The sequence below is a fragment of the Gavia stellata genome, chromosome 2 (assembly GCF_030936135.1).
Source record: "Gavia stellata isolate bGavSte3 chromosome 2, bGavSte3.hap2, whole genome shotgun sequence".
In the NCBI taxonomy this organism is placed as follows: Eukaryota; Metazoa; Chordata; class Aves; order Gaviiformes; family Gaviidae; genus Gavia; species Gavia stellata.
This window is the reverse complement of record NC_082595.1, coordinates 15231687-15251132: the sequence shown is the minus strand read 5'-3', so window position 1 is coordinate 15251132 and position 19446 is coordinate 15231687. Positions and strand designations below refer to the sequence as shown.

Here is a 19446-nt window from a genome sequence, read left to right as displayed (position 1 = left end):
AGGGTTATTTTTGGGATTAAATTCTTCATCCTAGACATCTATTACGAGAGTGCATATGTGTGGATTGCATGTATTTCTAAATAATAATTAGAAATGCTTAAGAAAAAAAAGGAGTGAGCATATGCACAAATGCTGTCATTAGTGGGGAAAGTTTCTTGATTCTTTGAAGTATCAATACTGTTGAGATCTGGTAAAAATGAAAGTTTGTGGGCAAATCCAAAGTTTGGATAGAAGCGTCCCTCTGAAAATATGTTCAGGTTTGTTTTGAGAGGTAACCTTAGGAAATTGCCACTTGTACAGTTGCTAACAAATTCCCCCAGTACCAGGAGAGCAACTATTACAAACCTTGTTTTTTTAAAAAACAAAAAAAAAGACAAAATGGTTTGGATTTTAGGGAGATTTGCAAATTAAACGTTAATGACTTCTAGGTGTCTGATATCCTGAGAATCTTCCAGGACTGAAAAGCAAATACAACGTGTCTGTCAGTAAAGCAAGGGCTCTTTCCCTCTGCAGTTACAGAAAATTGTTATTTCTATTCCTGATTTCAGGCTATCGGCTCTTAGAGGCTGTTGGCAGTGCAGGATTGAGTGCTACCCATGTTGCACCATCACTTGGAGTAATTTTGTGTGATACTGAAACTGGGGTCTATGCTTGTCTGGACTCATTTAACTTTTCTTATCAACAAAGTGTATGGCAGTCTTAAAAGCTTCGTGAATGACATTGAAAGAAGCCACAGCAACAGGAGATACTTCAGCATACTTCTGATGTTTTCAGGGCATGAGAGGCAGAGAATATAGACGTGCTGTGTGTCTCAAAGGGTCTTTGAGTAGGTTATTTCAGGTTGAAAAGGGATTAGGTTTAGATGGCTGCAGTGTCAGACGGTTGTAACTGAAGGTGCCTATTGAGGATAATTCCTTTCTATAACTGGATCCCAGTGGTTTTGTCAATGATGGGTAAGTGGAGGGAAGGAGAAATGATCCATTTGTTGTGGTGGGTGATACGGAGTCGAGAAAGAGTACGTCTGAATGGAGACAGCAAAAAGCACAAGCTATGTGAAGCACCTTCTTCAGTACCAGGCCCTCCTAGCAGTAACAACTGAAGAACAAGGAGCAAGTGGAGGGGAAAGGGCAGAGAGGAGAGAGTGGTGCTGGTTTTCCTGTTCCTTTTCAATTTCGGGAGATCTGTGTTGCTTTGGTGGCTTCACGTACAGTTGTAAATGTAATCGTGTCCGTCTAGCAGTTCTGTGCATTAGTTATTTTCCTTTCAAACGCCCAACACGCCTGAAAGCAAATTTGTTGCTCACATAGAAATAATGTTTTAACTTTAATCCTGTTTGCAACTGCAGGTAACATCACAGTTTCTAATTGTATCAGATTATTTTATGTAACAGCAAATACTATTCAAACAGCTCAGTTGTCTGTGGAGCTTTCTAAACAAAAAACTGGGAGGGGGGGAAGATGTCCATCTACGTGCAGTTATAGTTATTGCTGATATTAAATTGGCTTTTCACATAAAACTTCTCTCTCAAACCTAATAAATTTTTATATTTTGTTAAACATCTTTGGCAGCGAAGGCAACATGCCTACTGCCTGTTCAGTTCTTTTATTGGGTTGAACTAGAACTAACATTTGGATAAAATACATTTTGACATTTGAATTTGACATAAATGTTTCAGGGAAACAGTTTAGACATGCATCTTCCATGGGTGATTCTCTTGTCAGTGTTACAATGTTGTACTGTAAATATACTTTGGAAGTGGGCTTTCAGTAAAATCAGTGATGCATTTATTACTTGCTCCTGGTCTATTTTTCCTCGTAGTGTAAAATCACAGCTCAAACTTACTTTGTCTTTTTTTTTATTAAAGTTATTTTCTAGAAGTTTGTCATTTTTAAGTAAATCAAACTGGATATTCCTGTGTTACTTCTCAGTGATTATCTCTCTGCTGAAGGAAACGTTAACTCCAATCTTCTGCTATAAGAGTAAATAGAAAGAGACATTGTCAATTTGAATGTTTTAAAATGAAATAATTTTGAAATCGTGATATAGTATCTTTTTAATATATCCTATTTCTTTAGCTAACAACAGCAAAAAGACTTTTAAAGGAATGCTTAATTCATTTTAAAGGAATGCTCAAGGCTGTCCTCTTCTCTCTTCCTCTTGTTTTCCTCTGCTCCTGTAGGCCCTGGCTGGCTCTTCTGCCTGCCCGTCCGCAGCTGTTTGGTACCTCTTCCATCATAGCTTTCTCCTTAGGGAAACTGCCTAACGACCTCTTGGTGTTTCTGGAGAAGACCACTCACTGGAAAGGCTGTGCTGCCGCTCATTATTAGTAGAGCGAGTTAGGGGAAATTATTTTTCCTTCCGCTGGCTTCTTTGATAAAGCGGTTACAGTAGGTTGTAGGTTACTGGACTTCTGACATTAGCAGGAGTAATGTTTTTGGATTGAGACAGGATTTTTGAATAAAGGGTCGTTCTGGTGCTAAGTAAGAATGAAAAACTGGTGGCATCTAATTCAGAGCAGATTCTCTTCAGTTTTATGGGAATTTCTTCCAGCTTTTTATAAAGTAAGGATGCAGATTAAATGTTGATTATAATGGTTTGTGCAAATATATTTTATTTAATATGCAGTGCAGAAAGTGCAAAGTTGAATAGTTTTTGGTCAACCTTATATACCAGCATTATGAAAACAAGCTAATTTGTGGTTAATAGTAGGTTGTAATAAACTAAAATTTATAATTTAAAAGTGAACTTTGGGGGAGGTGCTTTATGCAAATTGACTTTGTGTCATCTGAAATACCAGTTTTTGCACTCAGTACAAGTTGAAGCTTTCAATGATTAAAACAGGTTTCCTTTCAAAATTTTAATGGAATATGTGGTTATGGTTTAAGTTCATGTCTACTTCTTATTTATAAAGCATTTGTAAGTTAGTTTCCATTGGATTTAATGACAAAATATAAGCTTGGGTTTTCTTCTTTACTGTGCCACAGCTGATATAATTAAATTGCATAAATCGCACGGTGCTCGTGATGATGGTGATGTTGCGAGCCTTTATAAACTTCAGAGGAAGTTAAGACTTGGAGTTTGTGAAATGTATTTGTTCTGGTTCTCAGGGTTTGGTTAAACCCAAGTCCAGGATGTGCCAGTGTTTGGTATTAGTAATTTTAAGGTTTTATTTATATTTTCTAAGAAAATGTTTCAGCTTCTTGAATAGAATTGGCTAACTTTAGAAAATACTTTTCAGATTTGTATTTTAGAAGTATTTACATGGCTCTTTAGGATGATATTCTCCTTTCTACAATTGCATAAATTAATAGCAAAAATAAAAAAGTGCAGGAAAGTGACAGTTAGACCCTTAATATTGAATTCTACATCTATACTTCCTTAATAGAATTTGGATCTGAATTAATTGAACTTTTATTTATGCTTAGACATGGAAGCCTATCCTTTCTCTGGGGGGAAATATTTTATGTTTGTGCCTTGTTCTTTTCTGTCTGGCACTTTTGGTGGAGCAGGAGCTGGTTACCTCTTCTCTGCAGTGGATATAATAAGTGCTCTCAGCCTCCTAACAACCTGCCCAGTAAAAGCCCTGTAATGGTCCCATGCCGATCTCAGTCATGTTGTTGCATGTGATGATGTTACTGTGCAAATGTCAGCTTTGCACTGCTCTGGCTCAGGGCTGCGGAGGCACTGACAGCAGCGATAGTACTAGCCCGTCTACCAGGGGCAGGTTGAGGAGAAGGCTTGGCTCTGCCACCTTCCATGCTAGCCAGCAGAGCTGAGCATGCACCCAAGGGCAGAAGATGCTCTGCTGTATTAAAGGGTGCTGCACACCCCGCCCTGGCATATGTTCTCCATAACGCCCTGTAGGAGTTGTCTGCATCAGCCAGAGCGCCTCCAGGCTCTTTGTTGCTGTGCTGCCGTGGAGTGTCTATCAGATGAACTCTTGTTCTCATCTGGACAATTATTGCTTAAATATTGTGTTGTCTCTTCTTCTGTAGCCCTAATCTCCAAATTGTTTTGTTTTTTAAGTAACAGCTGTTAGTTATTAACTGCAAGAATAGTCTTAACAGTTTAACATCAGACACTTAAAATTAAGTGGGCCTGCTCTGTTACTGCAGGAATCAGCAGGGCACACATTTTCATTCATTTCATTTCTGAACAATTTCACTTGTAGCGTTTGAGGAAGCTGGGATTGTTTAGTGTTTTTTCTCCCCCCCCCCCCCCCCCCCAGTGCAGCACTGTTTGAAAACAAAGAGTGTTGAGTTTTTGAATCTCCATTTGTTTCTCCGACACTGTTCTGGGGTGGATATATACTTTTCTGAAATGTATACATGGTGCTAAATTTTTAAACTGCTATTAAAAAAATGAGGAACCTTAGTTTAATAGTATCAAAACCTCAGTTCTCAGCCACAGAGGATCCAAGTGTTCCTGTTAATATGTAGTAGTTCTTGGAGTCTCCACTCGTGGAAATATTTGAAACCTGACTGGACACAGCCCTGAGCAACTTGCTTTGCTTGACCCTCCTTTGAGCAAGTGTGTTAGACTAGCTGATCTCCATAGGTGCCTTTCAACCGCCATGATTCCCTGACATTCAACAGTTTTCAAAACCTGAAAGAATCATTCCAAGACCCTCACTCTTCATTGCTAGCTTGTCTTGCAGGATCCAGACATAAATGACCAATCCAGAGAAGCTGGGTTGGAGTTGATGCCCGTTGCCCGTATGATAGGGTGCCAGTATTAGCGGGTGCAGGTTCTGGTCATCTGCACTGTCTGTATAATGCTCCCCAGGAGACTTTTCAACCAAGTTCCAGCATACCTTCCTTTCTTGCTGCCCAGATACGAATTGGCAGGAAAGCTTTGGAATAACTTGCTCTCATTTTGAAGTAACATCTGAGATGGAGAGAGACTACAGAGCTTTGAATGGGGGAAGGAGGACATCAGTAGTTCATTGTAAGGATTTGCTTTTGGGTAGAAGTTGGGCTGTTGATGTATTATTATTTTTTTGCCTTCCAAGAAAAAACTAACTATGAACTTCCAGGTGCAAACTTTGTCATCAGTTAGAGAAAACAACAAAGTTGTATTTGAAAAGGATATGTCAACCATTTTACTTTTCTTAGTGCCTTTGTTTAAAATAATGTAACTGTGACCCACAACTCCTCATATGTTTCTAAGAGACTTTCCCATTATAGGGGGTGAAAAAGAGGGTTAATGTGATTAAAAAGATGCATATTCCAAGATTTTTTTTTCTGCCAAGTATTTGTTGTTGGACTCACAAGTAATTAGATGTATAAATATGTTAATGAACCTTTACACTATTTTAAGGTATCTTATTGCTAGAATTGCAGGTGATTGAGTATCTAAGTACTGTGTAACATACCTGTGACTGGAGAATCACTTTGAAAATTGTGGTGTAAAAAAAAAAGGACCTAAAATAATTTAGCAGCATTTTTATGATTTAGATATAAGGATACCTCTTCAAAAACTAGAAAGCCATCTTATCCTACGCTTTCATATTTGGATAACTGGAAAAAAAAAAAGGAGACTATTTTATAGTTGGGGTTTTTTTCTGAGTCTAAAAGTAATTGGTTAGAAATGAAGCATAAGAAATTTCAGTCCAGAATAATAATTTCTTAAGTGTTTATAACTGGAGGAAAACATATTATAAATGAAGTGGTCTTTCAGCATATGTTTATGCCAGTTCTAGTGATATTACTCATGGAAAGTCTCCAGTGTGGATCTGTCACAACCTGAGGGGAAAAATTATTCCCTTTTAAGCAAAGGGGGAAAACAAATATAGCACTACCTAACTGAACTTTTATTTCACTAATTCCAGATATTTATTTTTGTTAGTTTTTTCCCCTCCTTTTGGTCACAGAATTACTAAAGGAACTTGTTTTCTGTAAAAACATGCAATTCATTAATCCATTTCAAGTTTGTGGGGATTTGGTGGTTATTTTTTTTTTTTCCCCCACTGAGGTTGTTACATAATTCTGTTTGTAACCAAAATGAGATGGTATCCACTGTTTTAAACACTTGAAGGATAAACAGCAATACACCTAATGTTTAGGTCACTTTCATTTGGAGATATATTTGATTCAGATTAGCATTTCTTACTCTAGATGCCCAGCGTTTACATATGATATCAGTAAAATAATAATATTTAAAACTATGACAATGAGGAGTACCCGAGAAGACATGGAAGAACCCTAGAGGCCTAAAAAGAGAAAAATGTGTAATTTAATAACAAAGCACTCTATCTACCTATGTTGCTCTACAGACATTTGAGTTGTCTTCTTGTCTTTAAATCTGTGTCTGAGAAAAGTAACTGAGTTATTAAAACATGCTTGTTAAAGTAAAGCAAGCTTTGTTTGATTTTTTTGTTTTTTTCTTTTTGTTTGTTTGTTTTGCATGAAAAATGTTACCATTTTCTGAAGAATGAGTAACCTAATCTTTTTCTTAACTTCCCTAGTTTTTTACTTCGCTGTTGCTATATGCTGCTATAATGTTTTTTATACTATAATGCTACAGTTCCTTCATAGGTGATGAATAGATTTTGCTGGAAACACTAAATTAGTACGTCAGTTTTACAACCTTTTTTCCAATGGAGAAAAACAATTTCCTTGACGGACAGAATGCAACACTTTTTGATCAGTGTCAGCTTTGAATGGTCATAAACTAGAGTATAGGAAAATGTCAAAGCAAACTGTTTTTTTCCTGTATTAAAAAAATGAAAGAAAACAAAAACAAGTGAGGACTTTAAAAATTGTAAGAGCACTGTCATGATTAAGCTTGCAGAAATTATTTTTGAGAGATAGCAGCATATAATTTTGATCAGGTCTGCATGAAGCACCATTTACTTTACGTAACATTTTTCTCAAGTATGTTGAGCTGGAGAATAAACATGGGAGGCGAATGTGTCTTCTGTGAACTAAAGCAGACAGCTTTTTTTTTTTTTAGGTGAATTCCAAATCAAAGTAAAGTAAGAAGAAATGACATGGCTAGAAAGATGTGCTCGCACTTTTCCTTAGTGTTTAATACCGCAAAGAAGTTTTCCCGCCAGCAATCGTTCTGATTCCAGAATGCTTAATTTATTTTGAGTTTCTCTGTGTGGAAAACCTGGGTACTTAAGAGTTCAGCAAGCTGTGCCAGGAAGTGTCTGTAGCTTAAGAATATTTAATATGATGTTGTCAGATACAGCCTAGATGTTAAGAGGGATGGGGAGGGAAGAGGGAGGAGCAGCAGCAGGGTATCAGTGATTCCCTCACACCGTGCAGAGTCTGCATTGCATTGCTCAGCCCTAATCGTAGGGGTATAGTTGACTCCAGCCTTCCCCCATGGATCTGTGCTGGGGAGAGGGTAGCTTGCTAAGGAGAGATCAAGTACCAAGATCAGTGATGATACTGTAGGAAAGGAGGGGGGGAAAAAATAGAATAAAGCCTGACTCAAGCCAAAGCTACAGGTCAGAATTTTGAATGAATCAGGCTGTGGAGGCTGCGCGGCAGCGCTGGCTGGGCTGCCACCCAACTGCCTGGAGTGAGTATTAAAGAAAGTGACAGTTGCTGGAGGTGCTGTTTTCCAAGAGGCATTTTGCTCCATATGTTGTGGTCTTGTCCAGTTATGTTCCACTCTAGGGACAAAGTCTCCATGAGAGTTAATGTGACCCTAAGCTCCAACCATTGGTCTGGCACAACTAACTGTGTTTTAGCCACAACAGTTGCTGCATCCGTGTTGCCCCTTTTACCAGATAAAAATGATTCCTGAGAGCAATTATAGCAACTGAATAGCGTATTCTTGTAGCCTTTCTAGATAATTTCAAAATGACTGTTAGCATGTGTGGCGCTTCTTGATAGAGTTTTTGTTTGACTAAATATGGATGCTCTGTGAAGTTTGCTGACAAATGAACTGGTTGAGGGGTCTGTATTCACTGGAGAACCTGATGGACTCTCCTTAATGGATCACCTGTGTCTTAAATGTGCTGTGTCCCACAGGATAATGGTGGTGTTTGTAGGACAGTGTATGCAATAGGGAAATGGTTTGGTTTGACAATTAGACAGACTTTAGGCAGACATCAGTTTCCCCAATTATAAACTGATGGTGACAACACCAAATATAGATGGTATTGCTTTATAGGCAGGAATTTTTTTTTTTGTCTTATTTGTTCCCAAAACCTTAGTTCTTGGTACTTTAAAATGCTCCAACTTAAATAACTGTGCATGAACACGAACTGCCAAGTTCCAGTGTTTTACCCTTTGCCTCTACAGTTTCTAAAAGCAGCCAGGATGGGTCTTACCTCTTGCAAGATCTTGCTTGGCTGGAGGTGGGCTGAATGAAACACCAGCTTTCCCCATGAGCTACTGCAGGAGTTTCTGCTTGGCTGAGCTGAGAAGGAGCTGCTGGCCGGACAGCGTTGGTGATGGCCTTCTGCTCTGAGACTTGCATCTTCCTTTGGTCTGCTGTGTTTCATGGTGTTATGTTGGTCTTGTTGGCTTTGCCAAGCTTTTGAGAACTGGGAGGGGCAGGGGCAAAGTAAGGCTGCTTATTGAGTTCTTCAGTGTGGAACAGTTTTGCTGGGCTTTTCGGGGAGCAGCAGCATCATCTTTTTGGGCTGTGCCATGTTTTTAAAGTATGCATCTAGGCAATGTCATTTCAAGAGTCTATGAATATATGAAATGTGAGTGTTTAACATCACCTAATGTTTCTCTTCTTTTTGAAGCATGACTGCCAATATCAGTTTTGTCTCCTTGTGCCCCTCTCCCAGAGGGTAAAAAGAGGTTAGGTAAAATCTTGTTAGTGCTTAGCTGTATTTTTCTCTATTGTATATACCATTTGTTCTTTTGAGGTCGTTGGGATCATTTAGTCGTGTAAAACTGCGTGAGTGTTGGCAGGAGTGGTCTTGATGATACCCATTTTCATGCCTATTTTATTTTTAAAAGTAGACTCTAGGATTTTCATTGCCTATATCAGGACTGAAGCCTTTTTTACTGTCTTTCCTTTGTTCTGATGTTAATATTAATTGGCTATAGATAGGTAACTTTTTAACATTTGAGTATGTGTAATTATCGTTAATTCTGCTTAGAAATAGGGTAGCATTAAAGTAATTCTAATCACATAAATTGTGCCTTTTCGTTAAACTTGTCCTCTTATATACACTAAGGATACTGTATTCTATAATGCTATCTGTGTTGCCATGATTTCTCTTCAAGATGCTGTTGCAACAGGGAGAAAAGCAAGTTGCTACTATACTACAGTGTTTAAAGTAAAAATACATGACTAAACTGCTTTTTAGTTGGATGGTTAACTTGGAAGTAGATTTTGGACCTGGACTTCAGATTTTAAAGCTCTCTGCAAGAGCAGAAAGGAGCTTCAACTCCAGCTGCTTTATGAGCAATGACAGGACCTGTTTTCTGAAACTGTCAATGAAAGCGGTTGGGGCAGTCACAGGTGACTGTCACCTTCAGTCTTGAGACATGCCACCCTAGGTCTTTCACTTTTCACTGCAGACATGGGACGTGTATTTCTTCTGGGGATGAATCTGCAGCACCAGTTTTGTTCTGATAACAGCATCTGGCACTAGATTGATTTAACAGGCTATGAGGTTTGCTCTTTTCAGATATGCACTTGTACGGCAGCTTCTGTGCAGCTCTGACATGGCCACACGCTACTGTTGTTTTTTCTGCCTCCTAGCACCATATGTGAAGCTAAAGCTCTTTGACACCTGCCATTTGGACCCTTTTCTTACTGAAAAATGTCATCGTTTTCAGACAAGATGAAGACAGATATCTGATCATTCTTCCCTTTGCAGGGATGTGCTGAGGACATGGTTCGTACACAGATGAATAAAGGATTCTAGGCCATAGCTATACAGTTAGTTTTATTAATGTAGTAGGGTAAGTGGTTTTTGATTTAGGGGTTCATAGAGTTATATCTAATACAGAAGAAAATAAAGCATGGTAACTCATCATTATATCTTGCAATAATTCTCAAACCTATTCCATTCTGCTGCAAGAAGCAACTGTCTTAGTGTTTTAATGGCAGGAAATTTCACACCACTTTTCTTTGGGGAGGGGAACGACGGTAGTTGAGGAATTGAAGTCAGAAAATTTTGAACTCTTCTGATTCTGTAATCAGTGAAATATTTTATGTGGGGTACATTTTCTGCATTCATCCAAATCTGGAAGTTGTTAGAACTGGGCTGCGTTTTCCAAAGTAGTAACTTTTTTTAAAGGAAAAGCTTTTTAGATCCTATGCTACAATTGCTCATCCCATATTGTTGAAACCTGTTTTGTGCTAACAAATAGGCAATCAGGTTGCATGGCTCAGAACATAATTGTCCTTATGTTTGAAGTATCCTTTTATTATGTTTGATTACAGGCAAAACACTCTTAGAACGCAAAATCACACACAGCCCTCTTTTGCACTCCAAAGCAGGGAAAGTCGAAAATGTTGGGCTTTGTTAGCCCTAATATTTCCCAGCTTGCAGGGGAGTGGGTAATACTTGAAGACAACTATTTCAATAATTGCTTTTTTTAATATACTTACTAATTTTTCAGTCTTTGTCATACATTTCTTCTGATATTTGGATGCAGGCCTTTTTAGTTAAACTGGCTTTGAATTCTTGTTTTCCTTTTAATTTCTTATAAAATAGACATTGAGGAATTTGTGCATTTTCTGATGTTGAAAGACTATAATTTACTATTTCAAATCATTAGATTTTTATTTTGCATATTGTCCTTCATCTGAAAGTGTGTACTTCAGTTCTGTAGTGAAGTTTAGCTCTGCATAAGCATACTGGAAAAACAGAAAATCAAGGAATGGTGACTTATATTAAAATAACATTAAGTATTAGAACAATAATGATTTGAAGCAATGACACAAACTGTGATTAGATTATCTTGCTAAACACTGCTAGAAACAGGCCTAATTCTTTTCTTTTCAGTAGATTCCAAAGATCTACGCTGTCTACCAGGAAAGCCATCAGCTTGACTGGCACTAAATATCATTTGTGTCTGAACAGGAGAGAAATGATCCTTAATGCAAGGATGGTTGCCTTGAAATTGTGTCATCTCAGAAGCTGCTTTATAAGGTGCTTATTTATTGTCCCTGCTGTAGGGTCAGCAAGCTATTTCAAAAGTAGGGTTTGTGACTCAGACGTACTGTTGTTCTGTGTTGTAATTTGCTGCATGACAGAGTTCCTGGTTTGAAACAGTTTAATAATTTTTACTTTAAAAAGTAGATTGAGTTGGTCAGGACAAGATTGCTTTCTTATTTGTATACTGTAATTTCTGGTAAACTTCATGAAATACCAAGCAAACTCATTCATACATGGGTAGAAACATTTACAGACTTTATTGTTGTCAATTCAAAACACTGGTTGTAAGCAGAATTTCACCTGATAATATTTTTGATGGAAACTTACAGAATGTGGCTGAGCAACAATGCGAGGTCTGTATCACTGCGTATCATTTGATGTGCTGTCTGAAGACACTGTGGTCTTAACTTATGTGCTCGGGAGCTTCTGAGCAGGAACTGTTCTTTAAAACTTGTTTCCCCTCTTTTCCCCCCCATCTAATTGAATGGTGTCACTATGAGCTTTTCTGTAGCATTTTTGCAAAAGGAGACTAACATCTCTTGTCTAATGTGACTGATTTTGAAAGGTAGACTTTCACATAAGCAAAACTTGTGTGGTATGTAGTGACCAAAAATTTTGAGTGAAGCAGCGGAAATTCAAAGAAAATTCCTTTCCTCTCTAACAGTATATTTTAGCATTGGAAAAATATATTTAATACTGGAATTTCTCCTGAGTTCTATATATTGTTAAAATTTAAAGCTAAATCTTCAGATTATTTAAAAGCACAGATTAATTGTATGGGTTTTGGCTTAATTCTGTTGAATAAAGATGGCTTTCTAGTATAATCTTTTTTATGATCCTAACATCTTCCGTTGCCATACCGCGAGCTCATTGGAGGTGGGGGAAAGGCCAGATTTTGAATTTAATCTTATCTGTCAGAATGAACAAGCTTTTAAAAATCTTTTTGGGCTTTTTGTTCTTTGAATGTTATTGAGTATATACCAGAACTTTTTTATCTTGCACTTCCATGACATATGTTCCTCATAAGAAAAAAAAAAAGTAATGGCTTAGCTGTGTCAGAGCCAGGCTCTGTCAAGCCTGGTATCCTATTGTTCCCATGGCAGAGCGTGTGTGGCTGAATAAATCACAGAGTCTTGCTCAGCCTGCACTGAACTGTGGTCTCCAGTCGGCTGTATTCATCACCCTCCCCAGCAGGAGGAACTGTGCTGTGCACAGCGTGTAGGGGCTGGAGTGCTCACGTACCCCAACGTGAGACCCTGGGAATGGCAAGTAACTCTGCCCATGACTGCAAGAATGCTGCAGCTTGCCTTTGGTAATGGCGGGGAGGAGTTGGAGGGGCTGTCAAAGTCACTTCTGCCATGGGCACTGTCCTGCTTAACAGGAGAGGAAAGAGCTGTTTCGTATGAAGAGCTTCTTTGACCTCCCCTAGGTGGTTTTCATTAGTCGCCAACAATGGGTATTTAGGGAGACATATAGGAACAGGCGCGGACATCCTATTTCTCTAGTACTTCTGTAGCTCTGAACCATTTCGGGGTTTATGCTCTTCTGGAGTTAATTGTGACTTCTGTGTTTTCAGTAAGGCTCAAAGGATTTTTCATTCATGAAATAGCTGCATCTTCTTTTGAGCCTGTACTTAATCAAGTCTTCCCTGCTCCTCCTTTGTTTTTAATCATTAAATCTATCAACATAATTAAAGCTTGTAGCATTCTAATTGAGCTTCTAAATGTAACATTCTTTTCTAGCAAATATTTTGTCATTTTATTTTATTTTTCTGACCTGGGTAATTCTTAAGCCAATTATTTTAGTAAGTAACACTGAATAATCCTTTGACCCTTCTGTACTTCTGCCTCTAGCTTTTGTTGCCACAAGCTTATGAAGAATATATTTATCAGTTAATACGTAAAAAGTTGGGTTAGAGGAGTTAACCACAATTACTATATTTTGATTGGGAAGGGAGATATATTTTGGCAGATCATCATTTTATGACCAAATAGGAAAATCTGAGCCCATTTGGAGTTTGACATACCCTTTGCTTTTAGAATGACCACGATTTTCTTCCAAGTATTAACGCTTTATACTGGTATTGTTTCTTAAAACATTATTTTAAAGGCTTCAAGTTGTAAATCAGGGTTTTGGAGATTATAGGAACAGTAAGTTATGTAAAGTTGGATAAAGTTACTTTTTATCTCTCTGTAGGTTATTAATCCAGTGTTGCATTTGATTGTGGGGAAATGACTTCAATGTAGTAAAATAGTCTGAAACGTTGGTAAGCTTCATGAAAATGTCAGGAACCTGCATCCATCTTTAACCCTAGAAGCCTCTAGCTTGATATATCTTTTTCATTATACTTACTTTAGATTTTTACACATAGTTTTGAAAAGGTTTCCAGTGAAAACTTACTACCTAAAGAACCTTATAAGTTTTCAAAAATGTGCCATTACGTGCATGTACATGAAGTTTTAATATAGTTAAACTGTTGGTAGCTCTAGTTTGTTACATGTAATCTTTACCATTACGCATTTTTGTAGGTATTTAATAACTTTGAATTTAAAAAAAAAAAATTGTAAGCTTAGATTATTTTTTTTTACCTTTTACAAGAAAGGCTTTTTTCCTGTAAAAATTAAGAGATTGAAGATCTGAATGTTTTGAACAGGTCTTCAGATTATGTTTTCATACCAAATATATAATGCTTATTGAAGCTGAGTAAGAAAATAACTTGATGTAGTAAATGTTAAAAGGCTCCTCACAGTATTTGGAATACAGCAGGCATGGTCTGTAGCATAAAGCTGAGGGACCACCAGGTGGTGGTAGTGGAATATAGTTAATGTTGGTCTAACTACTCAAAACGTGTCTTAAATGTGAGTGAGACCGGTGCAGTATACGAAAACTTAATTTCTATGCAACAAGCCTGTTTGTACGATTAAAAAGAGTAAACTGAAATATTATGTAGCAGCTTTGCGGTTTGGGCACTTTTAATTTCAAAAAGTTGGATATAGATGATGAAGAGAAAAAACCCTTATCGGTAGGATGGATAATGTAGGAAGCAGGCAGTACGGAGGCATAGTCCCAGATATTTTACCTGCTTTTTTGTTCATTCAGAGACCAGTTTATGAAACTTGTCCATTCATGTATTATAAGCATATCACATCATGACCGCTTGCTTATTTACCTACTACATTTTGACTTTAAATAACAAAATAACTTTTTAATAATGTTCAAATTCTAGTTCTGAACATCTACAGATTTTTAGATACAGTTTTTACCAACTCTTACAAGGGCGTTCTTTTGACACTTGAAAATTGTATACTTGGGGAAAAAAAAAAAAAGGGAGGGGGGAGGTTAGAGAACAGTGTGGACCACAGTAGTTTGGAGTAAATTTCTATGGCCTACTGATTTGAGCAGGTTTGGTTTTGTCTTAATGTGCCCTGACATAAAATATGTGTATTCTTTGAAAGCATGATGCAGAGTGTTTTACAACATTAAATTAGCGTAAATTATCTTATATAGCATCACCTTTTTAAAGAGTATTAGAATTAAAAAGAAAACCACAAAAAACCCCAAAACAACACAAAATGTCTCTAAACCTAAGTGACTGTTGCTTGTCTAGTCAAAAAGCAAAATCCAGAACAACTGCAAACAAAAATCCCCAAACCTATTTTGCTTGTAATCTTAGTATTGTGACCAAGCTAAATGTTTTAGCATTGTATGTGCCGGTGTCACGTTAGTAACCACCTCACTGTAGCTAAAAACAAACTAAATAAAACCACATGACAGCCACTAATAGGCCTGTAAAATCTTGGTTGACTATGGTTGAACAAACCAGAGGATGGTTTCTTTGGAGTTTGTGGCCCTATGCATTTACTCTGGGTAACAAATTTATATACCGTCTAGGTTTTACTGTCTTAGGTGCAGCAGTATGGAGTTCTGTGTGAGAAGAAATTCTTCCCCCCCTTTTCTAAGTCTGCTACACCAAATACTTCATAGAATAACTGCATGCATATACAAAACCATCTCAGAGTGGATGTCAAATATCCAGTGTATGCTGCTTCTGAAAGTGCTTTTTATATCTTGTTTTCCTGCTTGAGATAAATTCTTACTTGGCTTCCCTCCCTCCTCCTTCCCCCAGTGTATAAATGTTCTTGCACTTGAGGAAAGGAAATGTGCTCTTTTCAAGTGTTTCTTTCTCCCATCCTGAGTTTAATTTTCTTTACTCATTTTAGCAAGGAGGTTTTGTACTACCTACCTTAAAATCTGGCATGAGTCACTTGCTACCATAGAATGATAGTATTATTGCATTCCATTCCTCTCACTTCTGAAAATTGTCACTGCAGCATTAATGAGAATCAATAAAATGTCAAGTGTGTTAAAATTCCCATCCATGCCACGTTGTTTTTTCACTGCACAAAATACTGAGAGGGATCAAGCAATAAGCTGCATGCATTAATAGAGTTTATATACAGCACTGTAAAAATGTGTGCAAACCACTAATTTTGAAAAAAATTTTTTATCAAAGTGTAATATCAATGTATTAAATTTAGAAACAGCACGAGAGGTTAACTTTTGGATCTGTTAGAATACGAAGAGATTGAAGAGCAGTTAGTTAAAAGCTGTTAGAAGTATGTGGTAATGTGTGTGGTTTTTTGGAAGCAATTTCCAAAAAGGGAGCACTTGCCAGATGCTGCCTTTATAAGGTGTGAACAGGTTAAGAAATACATTCTGCTGCATTGTTCTTTAAACTAACCGTTCATCAGAAAAATTAGTTTGAGGCTCTGTCAACAGCTTCGTTTTTCAGCAGTTAGGTTTTTGTGATATGACCATATTTCTGAACTCTGCTATGGGACTGTTTTCTGAATGTCACTTACAGTGAAGGAATGCCCGTAATAATGAATCTTTTAAAAAGATCATGTAAACAGTTTCATTTTCATTTGCCTTGTTCAGCTGGTCTGAGCAATTTTTTGCTCCATTAAACCAGTTGTTTGAATGGGTCTGGAGTTATCGTAATACAAAAGAGAACAGGATTTTATTCTCTGTATTTATTGAAAGATCCAGTCTGCCTGTAATATTGAAATGTTCTTTTGAGTTTTGAGTAACTATAAAATCTGACTTGTGTGTACAGCACTCTAACAAATTCCAGTTTTGATGGGGGGGGGAGCGGAATCTGTAAAAACAACAGTAAGAAATTCCTACCTTTTAGATCTGCTTTTTACACTGTTTACTGTTAACATGCCTGGAACACTGAATGGGAATGTGTTTTATCCCTTGAGCTATTCTCCAGCTTTTTCTAAAGGGAGGTGCTTCTAGGTATCAGTTTCTTTATTTAAAAATTTGACCTACTAAATGTTCTTAAAAGGAAAATTTATAGTTTAATTTTAAAACAATATAAAACAAAGTTATGATTTTTATTGAAAGGTCTGGTTTTTAAGGATTGTGGTTTCCCTCCTTATGGCGAAGATAAGGTTATTCTAAGAGTGGAATAGTAAAAGTAAAAATAGTTCTAAAACTGGTAGTATAAGTACGATGCCTTAATTATCAGCCTGAAATTCAAGTTCTGTTGAAGTTATTTGAAGAAATATAGAGTTGATTCAGTGGTGTCAAAATTTCACTACTGAAAATAAACTTACACTGTGAATACTTGATTGCCGTTTTCTCTTGAGTGGAACTAGAGCACTCAAGGGTTTTTAAATTATGTGTTGTGATTTTGAATTTGTGAGTTTATTGTCATTACTGGATGAGTTTGAGGTGTGTGGTAGATACATGAACTGTACTTTAAGTTACTGAAGACATGCAGTCTGTGTTTTTCTTTGGGGATGGCACTGAGAGCGGGGAGAAGACAGTATTAAATGCTGCTGAGAAACGAGCTGCAGCTCTGTGGCTCAGTCTGTAGCAAGCTGGGTTTTTTCTGAGTATTTTAGACAGTTAGCTTTAGACTGTGTGTGCGCACTCATGACTTGGGTTCATGTAATAGTTGAATTGGTGCTAGCCTTTAGAATCTAGGTGGTTTTGATGAAATTGTCAGGTAGGTTTTTGTTATATTTATGGAAGCTGGTTTGCCTGTTTACTTCTGGTAACACTTGTTTCTTGTGTTCATTTTCTCCGTTGTAAGATTACTACAGGGGCTGATATTACTCACAGTGTGTACTTATAATAGGGCCAGAATTGAAAAAGAATGGATGTTGCAGGTCAGGGAAGGGTGTTTTGACTTAAATGGAGATCTTTCCTTGTCTTACTTTTGTAAGTGTTCAGTTGATTCAAAATATTTTTAAAACATGAGGCTTTAAAAAAAAAAACCCAAATATTCATTTAAGTCACTTGTTAAGTCTTTCAGTTATGTTGTTCAGTTGTGTGGGGTTTTGATTATTTGCCATTTATTTTTCAGCATTGTCAGTGAAGCAGGAGCATCTATCTACAGCGTCAGTCCAGAAGCATCCAAGGAAATGCCAGACCTAGACCCGAACCTAAGAAGTGCAGGTATGAAGTGTATTTCATTTTATCACCACTTCAACATGGAGCTCAATTCTCAGTTCTCAGACTGTATTATTAATAATGCTAAGTATAGTAATAGTCAAAAGTATAAAAAGTGAAAGTTTTGGGTGTTTTGTTTCTAAACTTTACTTCTTCCATAATTTCACATTTGAAGCCCTAGGTATGTAAATGACATCATCTTCTACTAAGGCCTGTAATGTAAAGGACCTTGTGGACATGTTCCTTCAATAGGCTGGTACAGGAGAATTTATGGGGATTAATATAACCAATGAATTGTATAAACTTTCACAGTTGGACGTGTTCGTGCCCATAAGAGCTAGATCTCTCTTCTCTTTTCCTTTGTATGTGCACAAATGTTTGGAACAATAATAAAGCATTTTAAGGGCTAGGAAAACTGTAAGAAGAGAACAGATAATTTAAAGGTGTGCATTTGTTCTGAAGGATGATGATGGCACTTCCCTTGCCTTCACTGTGATCACTTTGAAGTCTTCATGTAGCTGAATATAGTCCTCAAGAAATACTGCTTAGTTCTCATTTTAAAAAAAAATTATCTAATTCAGCATCAATGTCCCTGAAGTATAAGTTCTTAGAAATATACAAGTGTTGTCACTGTTACAATTTTCAGTGTTTGGTGAAAGGGTAGTCTTTAAAGATCAAATTCCTAGCATCTTTGTTGGTATACGAATTTTACTCATGGATTTGGTTTATTGAGAGACAGCTGTAAGGGCAGATCTAAGATTATTTTGGATTACTTCATTTGTGTATTTTTGGTTTTGTGTCTTCTTGTTTTTATCTACCCCAGTTTTTTATTTTCTTGGTTTTCCTGCACTTTGCTGTTGTACTCAATCAAATAAAGCACATTTGAAAATGCAGTAACAGTCATGTATAAATCTTTTCTAGCCAAATGCTACTGTGCTTAATTTTATTGTTACTTCAGCAGGTTACTGTCCTGGAAGTCCTCAGGAAGGTGTAGAAGTAGATCAACAGAAAACAGTTGTGTAGTTATGGGGTATTTGGGGGTAAACTTTCTAGGATTCCACATGTGCCGCTTTTCTCTTATTTCCTCAAAGGATAAAAAGGATTTTGTGTTAACCCAATGTTTCAAGTGAATGTTTTTAAAGGAATTGTCTTTAAATGTCTGTATCGGCCCTTCCCTTTGCAGGACAGGCCTCTAGATTCTTGTTGCTTGACTCTGCTTCCTGCCTGCAAACGAACTCAGTTGTGATTATTTCTTCCTTGGGCCACAGATTCTTGAATGCATCATGGTATACTCAGAGTGAATATTAGGCATGTGATATTTCTGTATTTATGACAGATGCCACCAACTTTCCCTTGGGCCAAAGCTTTTTATGTTGCTGATATATTAAATATGGGTTTAGAGTTCATGTAAATGAACAGAAAAAACACTGAAAAGGAGGAAATCTAATAAATCACAATATACTTTTCCAGTTGTAAATTATTTTCCTTTTTTCCCAATTTAATTTTTGAACATTTCAGACACTTTTTAGTGTTGTGCATCAAATACAAAAAATGAAAATCAAATTTGTAATACATGACCAATTTCAGTATAATTATCTAGAGTTCATAATTTCTCCATTATTACTAGAAATTGCTTCAGACATAAGTGCTGTTGCATCTGGTTTGAAAAGCATCAGCAATTTTAATGTGCTGCAGCAGTACCACAGAGTAGATAGAAATTGAAAAAGGGTAGGATAGAAATTGAAAAAGGGTAGGATGGAAAGTGAAAAATAATTGCTTAGTTCCATGGATGTTAGCTGTTATGGAACTGACAGCTAGAAGTATATTTATTACAATAGAGTCTTTCTAGAAGTTTTAGACTTTCTTCTTGACGTCTTTTGGTGTCAATTTGTAATTAG

General features: G+C 37.0%; 1 protein-coding gene across 1 annotated transcript in view; it reads left to right on the top strand.

Moving 5' to 3' along the window:
* The window catches only part of SRBD1 (S1 RNA binding domain 1), a 131994-nt gene that overhangs the window by 46388 nt on the left and 66160 nt on the right, over window positions 1–19446 (top strand). The window contains exon 16 of the mRNA XM_059832486.1: window positions 17463–17554. Coding sequence (XP_059688469.1) covers window positions 17463–17554 — 92 coding nt within the window. The remainder of the gene's footprint in view (window positions 1–17462; window positions 17555–19446) is intronic.